The sequence below is a fragment of the Ambystoma mexicanum genome, chromosome 11 (assembly GCF_040938575.1).
Source record: "Ambystoma mexicanum isolate Mex_15411 chromosome 11, UKY_AmexF1_1, whole genome shotgun sequence".
Taxonomy (NCBI): Eukaryota; Metazoa; Chordata; class Amphibia; order Caudata; family Ambystomatidae; genus Ambystoma; species Ambystoma mexicanum.
Window position 1 is genome coordinate 187,434,152 of NC_090934.1, and position 15,669 is coordinate 187,449,820.

Below are 15,669 nucleotides of genomic sequence, written 5' to 3' on the forward strand. Positions count from 1 at the left end.
GAATCCTTTGATCTCTTCTTGTATGGAGGATGAGTGAGAATCAAGTGTGGAAATGGAGGTTCGAATATTTCCTAGTTCCTCAAGAATTCTTTCCATACATGCATTGAAAGGAGCATTGTCAGACGACATGGATATTTTTGAAGCATCCGCCATTTTAGAAAAGTGTCAAAACAGGGGGAGCTGTTGTGCACCGAGAAAGATCGGCGCCTAATCGTAGTGCTCCGTAGCTCATAATATCCTGATCATAAGAATCCTGTGGAGAGGTGTTGCTGTTGCCGTATTCGAGAAAAGGAGAGAAGCGCTGAAGGTCCCTGGAGCAAAACGCTGTAGCTCCTGGGTGAAATCAGTTCCTCTTCCCTGCATGAGACGTGCCAAATACCCATGAGCCTGGACTAACGTTCGGAGCGCTACGTGCCAAAAGTATCCCCATAGAGGTAGCGGGATACCACCTTGGGGTGTCACAATGACTTTCCTGCCTGTGGTGCCGAAACCGAGGAGAGCACGCCTAGCTCAAAGACGGGCTTGAAGGGAGAGCGAAGCGGCTGTCCCGAAAAGCGAAAATATAGGTTGCGTCCCCGGAGCCCCTACACGGCAACCCATCACGATAAGGTGCACCTGTGGGCCAGGACGTGCATTCCCCTGTGGATGCCAGAAGCCGGTTCCCCTGGACAGTTGCCGTGGACCAGACCCAGCGCTGAGACGTTGGGTTGCACCGGGCGCCGGGAGTGCCGACGTGCACTGGTGGTTCTCGGCTTCGCCCGCTCCCCGACAGCGATACTGCTGATACTGCGGCGCCAATCCTGAAAACATCCGGGCCTCCCAGATTGAGAGGAGCTGACAGCCGCCCAGACGGACCCAGCTACAAGAAGACTCAGGAACGTAGCACCAGCAAGGTACGGGGTAACACTGAGGGTATGAGAGCCCATTACGGTCTGTGACCTGGCCCCCACTAAGTGTCCTCCCTCGCAGCAGATGGGAAGTGGACCACGCGGCCCCCACCTGTAAATCATGTCACCCAGACACCATCTCGGGGACACAGAAAACATAGCACCAATCATACAGACACCTCTTCTCAATCCCCTACTTCTCTACCCTCTTTCCCTTCCTTTGAATTCATGTTCAAAATCTTTAATTCTCCTCATGCAATCTCTTTCCTCATCATCTACCATCCCCCTGGTCCAGTCTGCTCCTTCTATGAGGATATTGACCATCTCCTCAGCCTTATTTCCCCCAGTTCCACTCCACTACTTTTACTTGGTGACTTTAATCTCCACCTCTCTTCTGACCCTCCTTCCTCTCCTCTCTTCTCCATCCTTGACTCCTACCTCCTCTCTCCCCTCCCCTCTCCTCCTACTCACCAATCTGGCTCTACTATTGATCTCATCTTTACTTCCTCCTTCACTGCCTCCCCATCTCCCCCCTTCCCACCTACCTATCTGATCATTCTCTACTTTCATTTTCCCTCTCCCCTCCCTCCACCTCTCCTCCTCCCCCTCAATCCTCTACCTCTTTTCTCCGGCGTGACCTATGCGACTTTAACCCCTCCCTATTTCTAGCATCCCTCTCCTCTTCCCTCCCCCCCTCTCCCACTTCTCCTCCACCTCCGCCTCTGAAGCCTCCTCCATCTTAACTTCCTCCCTCTCTACTACTCTTGATCTTCTCTACCCCCATCACCATTTTGCCCCTCTCACAAACCTGCTCAACGCTGGCTTTCTTCTCATCTCTCCTCTATGCGCCACCTCCTCAGGCGCCTTGAATGTCAGTGGCTCAAACACCCATCCCCCTCTACCCAATCTGCTTACTTCTCATATCATACCCTCTACGACTCATGCCTCAACTCTGTGAAACGCACCTACTACTCTAACCTTCTCCAGTCACATTCCTCTCACCCTCGCCGCATCTTTCAAACTTTAACCCGACTTCTCTCTCCATCTACTCCTGATCCCTCTACTACCTCTTCTCTCACTGCTACTGATCTTGCCTCCTCCTTTTCTAGTAAAGTCCTCAATCTCCGTGAAACCATCCTCTCCTCCCCTTCCTACTCTCCTCCTTCTCCTCCTCCTTCCCCCTACCTTCGCTTTCTCCTCTTTCTCTCCTGTCACGCATTCCGATGTAACTCTACTCCTATCCAAAACTCATCCTACTGATTCTCCCTCATACCCTATTCCATCTCCACTCATCCCTAAACCTACCCCCTCCTTATACCCTACCTCCCACCTTCTTCAACATCTGCCTCACAACCTCCACATTTCCTTCTCCTTTTCAACACGCTACTATCATCCCTATTCTCAAAAATCCTTCTGCTAACCCCCATCTTGCTTCCAATTATCGCCCTATCTCTCTATTACCCTTCCTTTCTAAACTTCTTGAGCGTATTGTCTATTCTCAACTCGCTTCCTTCATCTCTAATCACTCACTCCTTCCCTCCAGCCAATCCGGCTTCCGCCCACTGCACTCCACAGAAACTGCCCTCACCTCTGTTTTTAACTCTCTGTTCTCTGCACGCTAAACAAAGCACTCCTCCATTCTTATTCTCCTTGACCTTTCCGCTGCTTTTGATACTGTCGACCATCCTCTTCTCCTCAACTCCCTCTCATCATTTGGCTTCAAGGACAATGTTCTTAATTGGCTCTCCTCTTATCCTTCTAACCGCACCTTTTCTGTCTCCTGGGGTGGCTCCTCCTCCCCCACTTTTCCACTCAACCACGGCGTTCCCCCAAGGTTCTGTCCTTGGCCCCTTTCGTTTCTCGCTCTACACCTCATTCTTAGCTCGTATTATCTCCTCTTTTGGTAGCTCGCACCATTTCTTTGCGGATGACACCCAGGTCTTCCTCTCCTTCTGCTCCTTCTCTCCTGACATTCATGATAAACTCTCTTCTTGCCTTTCTGCTATTAAATCCTGGATGTCCTCACACTTCCTTACTCTGAATGTTGATAAAACTGAAATCCTTTTTCTCCCGACTAACACTGTTCCTCCTCCCTCCCTCCCCTCCCCCCTTCATTCTCTTTTCCCCCTCCCAGCTCTCCTTCTATCCCCATGCCCGTAACCTTGGTCTCCATATTGACCCTCACCTCTCTCTATTTCACCACATTTCTCTTACTTCTAAATCCTGACGCTTTCACCTCTACAACATTCGTAAAATTTGACCCCTCCTTACCTTTCACGCCACTAAACCTTTAATTACCTCCCTCATCTTCTCCAGACTCTTCTATTGTTCCTCCATTCTCTTTGGACTCCCCTCCTCTCATCTTTCCCCCCTTAAATTCATCTACCACTCTGCTATCCGCTCCCTATGACTTCTCTCACCTCTTGATTCCATCTCCTCCTCGATCACCTCTCTAGGCTGGCTCTCTTTTTACTCCCAGCTCAAGTTCAAGTTCCTCATTCTTGTTTTCAAATCCCTCCATGGTCTCCCCCCCCTACCACTCCTCCCTTCTTTCCTTCTATACCCCTTCTCGTTCTCTCCGCTCTGCTAATCTTTTCCTACTCTCTCCTCCTCCACCCTGCACCCCCTCCTGCTTCCGCTCCTTCCAACTCCTTGCTCCCTTCCACTGGAACCGCCTCCCCCTTCACATCCGCTCTTCTCCCTCCTACCCTTCTTTTCACTCTTCCCTAAAATCTTATCTCTTCCACTCACCTGCCTAACACCCCACAATTCCTTTCCTCATACCTTCCCCTCTACTCTCACCTCTTACTTCTGCTCTTCCTTCCCTCTCCTTCCCATATACCTCCTTCCTCCCTCCCCCTTCCCCCTGCTCGCATCTAGTCTCACTTTTTCCTGTCTTCTTCCCTCACATTCCTGCATTCCCTCTTTCCCCCGTTCTTACCTCCTCTAAAATCTACTACTCCCTTGCACACCTCTCCCCTCCTTACACCCTCCTCACCTCTGCAATATTGTAAGTTGTTCATTATACTGTTTTCAGGTTGTGGTTCAATTGTCATTTTATGCTTGCTGTATGTTACTTGTTCACATGTAAAGCACTTTGGAATAAAGGGCTATATAAATTCAATAAAATACAAATACATCGATCCTGCACCCATAACACAGGGGGTGCCAAGATATGAGTCGGATAAGATCCTCACCTTCTTGGGGCATCAACCAACTGTCACCAATATAAACCAGGGTATAAACCCGCAATTCAGACCATAGTAGGAGGGGAAAACCATACATTCATGGTCTGCTGGCGCGACACGCGCTCGCTGTAATCACTAGAACTAAGCAGCCGGCACTCAACCGGTTGTCAAAAGTACTCTCTGAGCCCAGGACCCCCGGCACAACACTCAGTCTAAATAGCCTACAACCCCCTAAACGCCACGAAACAACCAGCTATCAATACCCAGATATGACAGGAGGTGCTAGGGGGAGGAAAAAGGGGCCCCTGGATGCCTTTGCCAGTGTACCCAAAGTGGAGCCTACACCTGACCTAACAGTCCCCCCCCCCCAGGGACCCACACCAACACACCGGACCCAAACATGGCCCCATATATGGTAGCTATGGAGAAGGGGTTCCCTGCCATTAATAACAAACTTGACGACATTGGCAGCAACATAGCATCAATCCGCGCCAACATTAGAAAGGTTAATGCCAGAGTCTCTGAAGCGGAAGAAAGGGTGAGCACCCTTGAAGATACCACTACCACACACAACAAAGCCATTGAAGGTATACAGAAAGACATCAAAACTCTCCAGAATAAGTGTGAGGACTTAGAGTCCCGATCTCTGCGTAACAACATTATAGTGGTCGGAGTGGCCGAGAGCAAAACCAAACCCCCCAGGAACAGTTCCTGGAAGAAATGCTCCATTCACTATTCCCGGATGCCCAATTCTCGAAACAATTCTTAGTAGAGAGGGCGCCCTCCAACCAAAGCCAGGAGATCCTCCCCGATCAATTATAGCTCGCCTCCTCAATAACCGAGACCGGGACCTCATCCTACGCCTGGCACGCGAACAGAGCCCCTTGTCCTATGACTCTGATCGGATCCAGATTTTTCATTGGGGGTCCTGGCAGCCAGACGCTCATTCAACCCTGTGAAGAAAGCGCTTAGAGAAAGGAAGGTAATATACGCTATGATGTTGCCAGCAAAGCTGCACGTTCAGCATGCAGGCAGAACATATTTCTTTGAAACACCTGAGGGAGCCATGGCATTCGTAGAACAGCACAAATCTCTCCTTCTCCATTCTCCGCCATGATTCCCCTCCCCCTTATAACTCCCCCTCTCCCACCCTCTCCCTCTTCCTCTTAGTCACCTCCCTCCACTCCCCCTTCCACTCCTTCCACACCCCCTTTGCCGCTCCCGTTCCCCTTCTCCTCCTCCTACCCATCTCTCCCTCTTCCTCCCAGTTCTAGTCCACTACTCTCCCCTCCCCCTCTTTCTAATTGCTCTACATACTGTTTTGTTGGTCTGATTCAAAATTCAAAATTGTAATTTGCTTCTACTGTTACTGTTAATTTGTTATCGTTAAATGTACCCTGTTAAAATGTGCAGCGCTTTGACGTAAAGCGCTATATAAACCTAATGAATACAATACAAAATACAATACATCTCAACAGCGCAAAAAGACACTTGAATGCTGATGCACATGAGGGAAACCCAAACAAGTCGTCGAATACCTTCAATCTACAGTAGAAATAGAGATGGCACACCGTCTCCATCACTCTGAAGCTACTGCTCCGGGTAGGATATCAGGCCATGCCGCCCCCAGTTTACAAAGTTGCAGTTTGGACGTAGGGATACACCGCCCGATTGGGAGGATGGCAAGGGGGGGGGTCAGGCTGGTTGCCTAAACTGTAAAAAGTTCATCCTGCCTAAGCCACATGGGCCTATGCGTATTAGTATGCGTTGGGGGGAAGTTATGCATGCTGTTGAACAATGGGGAAAAGCTGGCATAAGAAAGGTGAATCGAAGCATGCAACACCATCAGAGGTGCAACGCTTAAATCAAACAAAAAACAGGAGACTCAGGGCATGGTAAAAATGGTCGGTTCTATTGGTCCCTCCTGGGGACAACAGATATTTGCGACGGATTACTCATCGCAAGCCAGAGGAGTGCTGACGATTATTCACTGCAGAATAGGGTTCGTGTTATCCAAATCTAAAATCGATGCCGATGGCAGATATGCAATAATTTGGGGGTCGCTACAAGGACAGGAACTGATCATAATTAATACATATGGCCCGAACCTGGACACTCCAGAATTCTACCAACAAATACTAACAATGATATTGCCGGTAGGGGAGACGATTGTGATATGGGGTGGAGACTTCAATACCATCCTTGACTCCCTAATTGACAGAACGTCCACGGGAGACAGGAGGCGCTCGAAGTCAGCGCTCATCATCTGACAAGCCATGTCCCTAATACCGCTGGCAGATGCATGGAGGGAAATACACCCACTTCAAAGGGAATACACTTTTCATTCTTACGTCCGCACGTCAAGCTCCCGGATAGACTATTGGCTGTGCTCCACTGAGTGTATTCAGGGGATATTGGAGTGCATCTTACTGCCCCGCACCTTATCGGACCACTCTCCGATTCTACTAGACATTCATCTAGGAACTACCACACAGGGCCCCCGCATGTGGAAATTGCCACCCAACCTCTTACGGGACGAGTCTCTGGTAGAGACACTTCGGTCAGATGTGGCTGACTTCTTTGAATGCAATGAGGGCTCTGTGAGATCATATAACATAATTTGGGAAACCTTTAAGGTGTGGCTGAGGGGACACTTGATAACCAAAGTCCATGGTACACTTCAGGAAATACGTGAAAACCTGTCCCAAGCCGAAACCCTCATCAAGGAGGCAGAAAAAGCATATACCGAATCACCTGGGCCAGACACATTAGCACCCCTTCCCGATGCCCTCTCGACAGTGCTCCAGATAAGATTTTGAGGTGTGAGTATTTTACTCTCTATTATTATACTTTGAGAGTAAATGTGATTTTAAGAGAGTAAAAATTACTTTTCTCCTTCGCAAGAGAGTAAAATGTATGCGACATCCAGCCGACATGTAAAAAAACTGTATGGAAATCATTACTATGCAGCAGCTTTCTTCATTGTGACAGAATACACCTTTCATTATTTCTGGCCATTTGGTCTCTCCTATATATATTTAAATGTTGAAATCACAAAAACCTAGCCAATTATATAGTAAAGCATACATGAATTTGTTTTGTGTGTTTTGAGATTTGATAGCAGAATTGTCTTTTGATGTTTAATGAAAGTCCTAATTTCCTGGAGCTATTACTACCTAATGGTATGCCAATGTCATGATACAAAAGTACAGAGAGACAAGGACTGCATGTTAAATTCTATATCTAATCTAGTGGTCAAATGGTTATTTATATAGCTGTTTTGGCAAAGCGCTGTACACAGAACATATTTATCACAATTACCACCAAACCTAAGTCGGTACTCCTTTATCAACCTTGAAAGGATGAAAGGCTGCGCAACCCACAGATCACGCAGAGATTGTAGCAACAAGTGCTCAACTGGCTGCGCTATCTTATTGGCTAACATCCTTCAGAGTTTGGTTAACTGAGTATCGACTCAGGTATAATGATCACGTACCTAGATGTATGACGAACCATTTATGAAGCGCTACATAAAGTTAAATACCTATCTAGATTTTCACAGGGAAAATGTTTTGCTGAGTTTCTATTTCAATTACCAATGTAAATTTAATGTATTTGTTTCTGAACAGTGCTTGCACTAGTCTTGAAGATTTGAGAGGCTAGAACACCTGTGATCAGTGTAATGACAATTACTCACCCTTGAGCAAAGACTCTGCTGCCACTGACCATTTATAGTAATGTACCCCATTGACTGCAAGGTAGAATGGATGTAAACTAGACTGTGCATAGTGATCATTTTACAATATAAGTGTAAAAATGATCTGCCTCTGCATGATTATGCACACAGCACCGGAAATACAATTGTGCAATACTGGTTTGCTTCCACTGGAAAAAAAGCATAACTTGTTTAAAAAAATAAATTCTCATTTGCAACTTAGTTTTCCATCTTATTAATTATACAATCCTAAAATTCTAGGAAAACATGCACAGTGCTTCTGAAGCTGAATGGAAAGAAACCATTCCTTTTATCAGTGTGCAGTTTATTTTTTTGAAAGGCTTCAGAGAAATACATTCGGTTTCAGAGGTAGCTTGCAATTACATCCATGTAGATAAAAATCACAAGAAGCCTTCTGGTTTCTGTCAATTAACCTGACCTTTGCACTGCCCTCTGCTGTAAATCTGTGTGTAAATGTACGAAGGAAAATAATAAAGCTGGCGTATTTAAAAGATTTTCATGCGTAAAAAGGACTAGTACTCGCCTTATCTGGATTCCTGCTTGTATGGATCTACTTTTGTGATTCAGACTGACCACCAACCCTTGAGATGGTTGATGCAAATGAAAGGGGAAAACCCTAAACTATTGAGATGGTCAATCAGCCTGCAAGGGTTTGATTTTACCATTGAACACAGGTCTGGGTGTCACCACCAAAATGCTGATGGTCTCTCAAGGATGTTTCACCGACTGGAGTAAGGAGATTCATCCAGGAGTGGATTAAATCCCCCTGTCCCTTAGTCTGGTGGGGACGAGTGTTAGGGAGAATTCTCAAAATGTGCTAATTTCCCTAACCTTTGGAGATCCCCAGCAACTTTGCTGGATTTCTAGGATTTTATTTTTTACCTGGGAGGAGTGTGAGCCTTTTTTTCCCACTCTTCCATGGATTTTGATGCGTGTTTTACTTTTGTATTCTTTGGTTATGGAGTTTTAAAACAACTCCAGAGGCATCATCTTTTTCTGTGTGTCACATATCACCTTTAGTGCAGTGGCACAGGGATGTCTCTCTGACTTTCCAAGGTTTAAATACCTTCTCTGGGACTGACTACTGTCTCCCAGAGCATGTAAAGTTAAGTTGACTTTACTAGTCTCTTTAAATGTACAGACCCATCACACACTATCTTCCTATAGAGTGCTGGAGGGTTGCCTAGCTTCCCCTGAGTCAAAACACTCATGTAACAGTCAAATGTTACCCTTTCCTACTTTAAATGGCTGGTGGCAGTGGTTTAGATCAAACTACCATGATTTTTCCCGACCGCTAACAACGGTAGCTAAAATTCAGGTCAGCTATGTTTTTCAATATGGCACCCAAGACCTATCTGTAAAAACAGACTCCGGTCATCTTTTTTCGCCATTTCTTTTAGGAAAGGTCCTTCTTGTGTTTGTCTCTGCGCACCAAACCATGTTTCGTCCCTTTGTTTGTTGGCCTTTGGCGGGCTTCAGTGCTGAAGCCCTCCTCTGGCGCCTGAGTGTCTTGGATGGACAGGATGTGAGGGAGGTGCCCGAAACTCCCTGTGCTTAGTCTCCTAGGAGATCTGAATGCACTCTGGCGTGATTGGCCGGCTGGCTGTCCTACAAGTTCAGCCACCCTGCTGTGTGAGTGACAGCCAGGCTGGAATGAATGGGGGAAAACTGTTTAAAAGCAGGTCTCTGGGACCTGGAAAGCAGAGTCGACCACTGAAACGAAAGAACCGAAGACGAGCTGAAGGAAGAGGACTGCTGCAACTTCTGGACAACCGGTGAATCCCTGCTGCATGTCTCAATTGCCTGAAACTCCATCGACAGAGAAGCCCTTTAAGGTTAACTTCTTCCCTTGAGTTTGGTGGGAACAAGACCTGCTCCAACTACCAGGAACAACTGCCTCAGCTACAACTCTTCTTCACTTTAAAGGTACTGTGCAAACGCAGTCCGGAAATCTTTTTTGCCACGGAGAAAGTTTGTAAAACTTTCCCAACTTCTAACGCTTGTCCTTCCCTAAACATTCATCAAACTTTTTGCCTAGCCAAATTCTTCTAAAACCGTGGCAAAGACTTAACCTTTTACTACCAGAACTGTGCTATCCTATACAAAGACTCTGAACCATTGACTTTGGCCCAGGCCTATGAACTGAATTGCTGGTTGTAGTTTACCGAAACCCTTTGCCCTGCCTATGCAAGTATTTGTGCTATTAATTCTTATAACCATGCCTATTTACCCCTTTTGAAAGTTTCTGAAGTGCCATTTTGCTCCCACTCCAGGGCAGCTGAACTTGTTCAGCTTCTTATTGGTTGTGTATTTGTGGTTTATTAGTATATGATATTGAGATGCTCTTGCTAGTGTAATGTTTTCAAACTGACTGTGTAAATAAATGTATATTCGTTTACCAAGAAACCTTGAGTAAATTTTTGTTTAAACCACTTTATTTGTTGGTCCTTTGTGTAACTTGTTCTACTGCTCACTCAACTCTTGAGATAAGTCTGGCTGCTCAGCCACCGCTACCACTTTACTGTGCAGTACAGGCTTGTACCAAAGGTGAAATTGTACTTACACTTGTAGTGTTAATTGCATGTAGTGTTCCCAAAGGGTACTGCATGTGATTCTGCCTAACATGGATGAGCGGGGAGCCAGCAGTGGAGCTGTCTGCCCCGTTACGTTGGGAAGCCCCAGAAAATGTGTTGGTTGATACAGACAGCAGGACGATGGCCATGGAAGATGGAATCTTCTAAGGAGTGAGTGACAACTCACCTACTTAATCAACGGGCCCTGAAATGGATAGAGCTGGAGCGTCGGGCCCACACCAGGCCATTGTCAGTACACGTTGTCGGTGCCGAGAGCCATGGGGAAAAGCTCAGATGAGTAGGAGGGCTGCTGTGGTGCGCACCGACGCCTGTGGCAAAGATCTGGGTGGAACCGGCCCAGGTGCAGATTTTGGTGGCAACATTTCAAAAGAGAACTTTAAAGGCTGGAGTGGAGGAGGGTTCCATGTGGACTGCAGTTGAACATGGGTAAGTCGGTCCCAAGAGATGGGCGAGAGCCATTAGGAAGGGACGGGCGATGGCCTCCATTGACCTCAGCCGATTGAAAGGGAGTTGGGTTTGGATCCCCAAACCAGGCGTTGCAGAGATATGTGCCCTCATGCTGTACAGTGAGGTAATGTAAATGATCCCAGAGAAACCGGCAGGAGTGCTGGCCCTCTCAGGAGGGTCAACCTCCAAGTTGTTGAGGTCTCGGGAGGATAGCTCAGGGGCAACGTGGTTGCCTTGTAAACCAGATGACACGAAGCAACACATGTTCGATCCCGGGGTCCACGCTTAGAAACCTCCAGGTGTTAAGCGCGTTATAAATAACCAAGTACCAATTACAATTGAGGGCAGAGCCTGGATAGACCCTAGCTGTCAAGTCACCCTGTCCCATTAAGGACCTCTTTACCCAGTCCTGTTTCTGTTGATGACCCACACTGCATGTCTATGTGAGCAGACGAGGAGATTATGTGAGCCCGGCTGTTGCCAATGACCACCTGGCCCAGCCCCAGTAGCACTTCCCTGGGACACCTACTGGACCGTGCGACTCACCTGGGTCTCCAGCTGCTGGGCTTGCTTAGCCTCTCTGTCTGTGGCCAGGCCTGTTGCTCCCCACCTGCTCTGGGGACACTTCCCAGCATGGAGGAGCTCGTCCAGCTCTCGTGACACACATCTGTCCCACAAGGAGACATTTCACACCTGCTATCATGCAGCCTAGCTGCAGACAAATGTAGGAGACAGCTGTGCCAGATGTGACTCTGTGGCCATATGGCAGGTTTGGCCCAGTCGAAGAACCAGATACCCTGGGACAGTCATCCATTACCACATGCCTGCCTTAAGGCCTCCATCCAGGGTCTCGGGCTGAAGCTGCCATCCGCAACCAATGCCACCCTCTCTTCCCTGACTCCCATGAGTTGGGTCCTTCCACTCTGCCGTTGGTTGGGCAAAATCCATCAGGTCTGCTCGGCTTACCGGAAAGGGGGAACAGAGCTCAACGCTCATCCCATATCCCCACAGGTGCACCCAGGGTGAATTGCAGTTTCTAGTGCACACCATGGTGCATCAGGAGGAGTAAGGATAGAGACCCTTGTGGTACCAGCACTGCGGCAGTGCCATTGATGAAACTGTGCCTGAGAGTATAACTACTAACAGATTACAGTGATGTAGCTGCTCTGCCACTCACAAACACCTGACCCAGAATTAGGTTGTCTACAAATCATCACGCACCACATTCCCCACAAATATGAGTTGAACAACGGGTGAGAGAGGTTGCCAACTTGTGTCCCCTAATGAGTCCTGATGCAAGCCACTCTATGCTCCCGGCACACAGGCTGGCTACCTCAGGCCAACCAAGGCACCACAGTGATTGGTTACCATCATTGTTTTGGGGGGACACTGACTTTGAGGCATTCATTCATAATCACACAGATGGCAGCTTTGCCCCACTGCCTCCTCAGCCATATTGTGTATGATAGTGAGTTGAGGTTGTTTGGCCTCCAAGATCTCTAACCATTTGCCTCAGCAGATTAAACTGGAGTATCTGGGTGCCAGCTATCCTGAGTGAAACATCAGAGGGAACCAGACACTATATGTCTGATTGCTCATCTGACCCTATACCCATGCCGGACAAACGATTAGCATGTCAGGACCGATGTGGACCTCCTCCACAGTACCCTCTGCCATCACCCTGCCCAGGCATAGTGCACCATGTCTCAAGTCCTATCACGCACACTCATGCAACACCTCCACAACAGAGGGGACGAGAGGTGCTGGTGGAATGCACGGTGCAATGGGATCACACTTCAGCGGATGTACGCCGCCCTCACCTCTATAGTGCAACAGGCTTTGGTATGACTCTCCAACTTGTACACGTGGGTAACCAACATCCCTATAGAACCCTGCCACTCTTTGTGGGCTTCCCCACATGGCGATGTTATGTGGTCCAGGTACACAGAGGATCCACCCAAAATCTGTAAATGCCCACTCAGCAGCTCTGTGTGGGCATTTATAGATGTTAATGTCACTGGGGACTACATAAGCTTCGGCCCCCACTTGTTAGACAATCCTGGCTACGCCTCTGCCTCCCCCGCACAAAACCAAATCTGTTTTAGGCCGGCAATAAACATTGTTGGAGGTGTAAACAACCAGAGGGCAGTATGTTCGCGACAACCTTGCTATTACTGATCAGGCCCTGGCCTGGTTGACCTCCTTTCTCATGGACCGACCCTCTCAGGTCCAACTGGGGTCTTTCCTCTAAGAAGTCAAACTATCCGCTGCACCTCCTCAGAGGTATTCCTTTTCTCAATTTCCCCCAGACGCTCACTGTCTCCAGAGCTCTGGTCCTCTCTAGGCTGGACTATTTCAACAGCCTCTTTCTAAATCTTCCTGCCTCTACTCTTCGTCTTTTACAACTTATCCAGAACAGCTCTGCAAGACTTGTCCTTGGCCTGAGGCTTAGGGATCGTATCTCACCAGCTCTGAAATCTCTTCACTGGCTCCCCGTGGCTGCAGGGATCAAGTTCAAGACCGTCTGCATCATCCACAAGGCTTTCTGGGGCCTGGGAGTGCTCTACTTCCAACTTTCTCTTCCAAAACATCTTCCTTCTCGAGCTCTCCGCTTACCCACCTCCGACTCTCTGAGGGTGAGACGCTTCTCCAAGCTGAGAGTTGGGGGCAGATCTATCTCCTCGGCTGGGGCCTCCCTCTGCAACAGCCTCCTCATCTCTCTCAAACTTGTGCAGAACCACCTCTGGTTCCGGAAGCAACTCAGGCCCTTCCTTTTCGCTTCCACATTCTCTCGTCCTCTCCCCTGCTGATGCACCTGACTGCTCCGTGCACAGGTCACCCTCTGAACCCGGGCCCAGGCTCCTGCGTGTCCAGTTGCCCGTGTACTGCCTCTGGGCTCCCCAGCACTTAAGGGTCTGTATCTGCAACCCTACAGCCCCTTCTCTCTGCACTTATGTACCACCCCCTGTCTGCACTTGTGAGTAAACTGCACTTCCCCTTCCCCTCTCCCCTGGCACTTCTCCTCCCGGCACTTGCGCGATCTGAAAGACACGAGGACTAGTAAGATTGTTATTTTGTCCTCCCTTTGTTTCCCCCCTCCTTGCCTTGTCGCGCCTAGAAACACTTGAGTAACTGTATGGTTTTTATGGTCTGGAATTGCTGAGAATCCTTTTAGTTTTACACTGCAAATAGTTATTGCCAATGACTTCACATCTCTCAAAGTATTCACTAAAAGGTATCAAACTCACTGCAGCAACTGAAGTCTAATAGTATTTCAAATAAGGACCTATGGTTTACAACTCTACTCTAGAGAGTAATGCTGCCTGGTGGCAGTGCTGGCATATATTTTAGGCAAAGACCTAAGTAAAATGTGTTGTAAACTGCAGAGGACCGCTTCTTAGGTGCGACCATCTTCCCTAGGCCATCTCACTGCTGAGTGAGTACATTGATAACATACCTGTTGTTTGCCCTGCTGCTTCTGCGTAGAAGGCGACCAGAAAGAGCACCACGAGAAGGCACATCTCTGAGTGCGTCATTCTCTGCTCCAGGCCCCGCAACCGGCTGAGGAAACAAGACTGTCACTGCCTCCACGAGGAAACGTCTACCGACAAGAAGCAGCGAGGGGAGCAAGGAACTACGTGACAGCGGTGCTGCTGGGGCAGGTAAAGGGAGGCGCGTGAGAAGAGGGGCACGTGAGAAAGGAGGGGGCTGGAGGAGACACTGCGAGCGACGAGAGAGGGACAATGAGCAAAGGAACAGGAAGACACTGGAGAGTGATACACCATCTCTCACGGCCGAGGCCAAAGGGTTGTCAGACCTGTTTTACAGACATTTCAATCATTTTTGTGTCAGCATGAGGGCAGTTCTACAAGCTGGGACGGGCCAATTGGGCATTTCCCAAAGAGCTGGCCTGATGATGGATCAGCGGGGAGGGGATTATGGGGTTTGGGTGGGAGAGAGCATTTGGGGCCTTCTGTGCGACTTTAAATACTTATTGGCACTGCATCTGATAATATTAGGCAATCTTTTGAGAACCCCAAAACACCCCATTTGGCAAAATGTTCGCAACAAAACACCCCTGATACTACCCAACATATTTGTCGTAACAAATCATAAATTGTGATTCGAGGATGTGTCCTACTTTTTTTTTGCTAGCTGGGGCTCTTTTTTTTGTTTGTTGTGCCAGCACGACCCCGATGGATACGTTTAGACACTATCCCAGTGAACTTGACTTAAAGGGCCCAATTCACAAATAGTTGCACTGGTCAAATTAGCAGATGTCCTGCACATCTCAGATTTGCACCCGATTCATAAAGCCTAAAACTAGAGCAAATCCAGAGCCGCTTCAAGCATCTCCAAACCTTTGTGAATCGCATTTACACATGAGCAGCTCAACGATGCTGCAGATTTGCTTCAGTTTTAAGCTTTGTAAAGCTGGCACTTGATTCTCAAAGATTTCAACTGTAACAAATCAGTGATGACTGTGACCATCCCAGGTATGCACCTGCTGCCTTATACATGAAACACAAAAACCAAAAACTGAGCAAATCGAGAGATACCTGGAGCATCCCGAGATCCCATTGGCAAGTTTTTCAGAATTGCATTTGAACATCAACATCCCATAGATGCTATTATGGTCATCTCAAGATTTGCTCCAGGGTCAGTCTTTGAGGATCAGATATAAGGTATAAGGTGCAAATCAAAAATATCATTGAGCATCTCTGATTTGCTCCAGTGCAAATCTTTGAGACCCAGACCCCTGGTCGCTAGAGAGCAAACGGGTAGCTCTGGTTATTGCACGTGGCCCGATTCACAAA

General features: G+C 48.0%; 1 protein-coding gene across 5 annotated transcripts in view; it reads right to left on the reverse strand.

Moving 5' to 3' along the window:
• LOC138503205 (uromodulin-like) overlaps positions 1 to 14,620 on the reverse strand; it is an 895,795-nt gene extending 881,175 nt beyond the window's left edge. For 2 of the 5 annotated variants that reach the window (XM_069622791.1, XM_069622789.1), the window contains exon 1: positions 14,310 to 14,601. In XM_069622791.1, coding sequence (XP_069478892.1) covers positions 14,310 to 14,388 — 79 coding nt within the window. In that variant the 5' untranslated portion in view covers positions 14,389 to 14,601. Of the gene's footprint in view, positions 1 to 14,309 lie in introns of all 5 variants that reach the window. The other 3 variants (XM_069622787.1, XM_069622786.1, XM_069622784.1) reach the window with 3 other exon arrangements.
• Between the last annotated feature and the right edge of the window lie 1,049 nt (positions 14,621 to 15,669).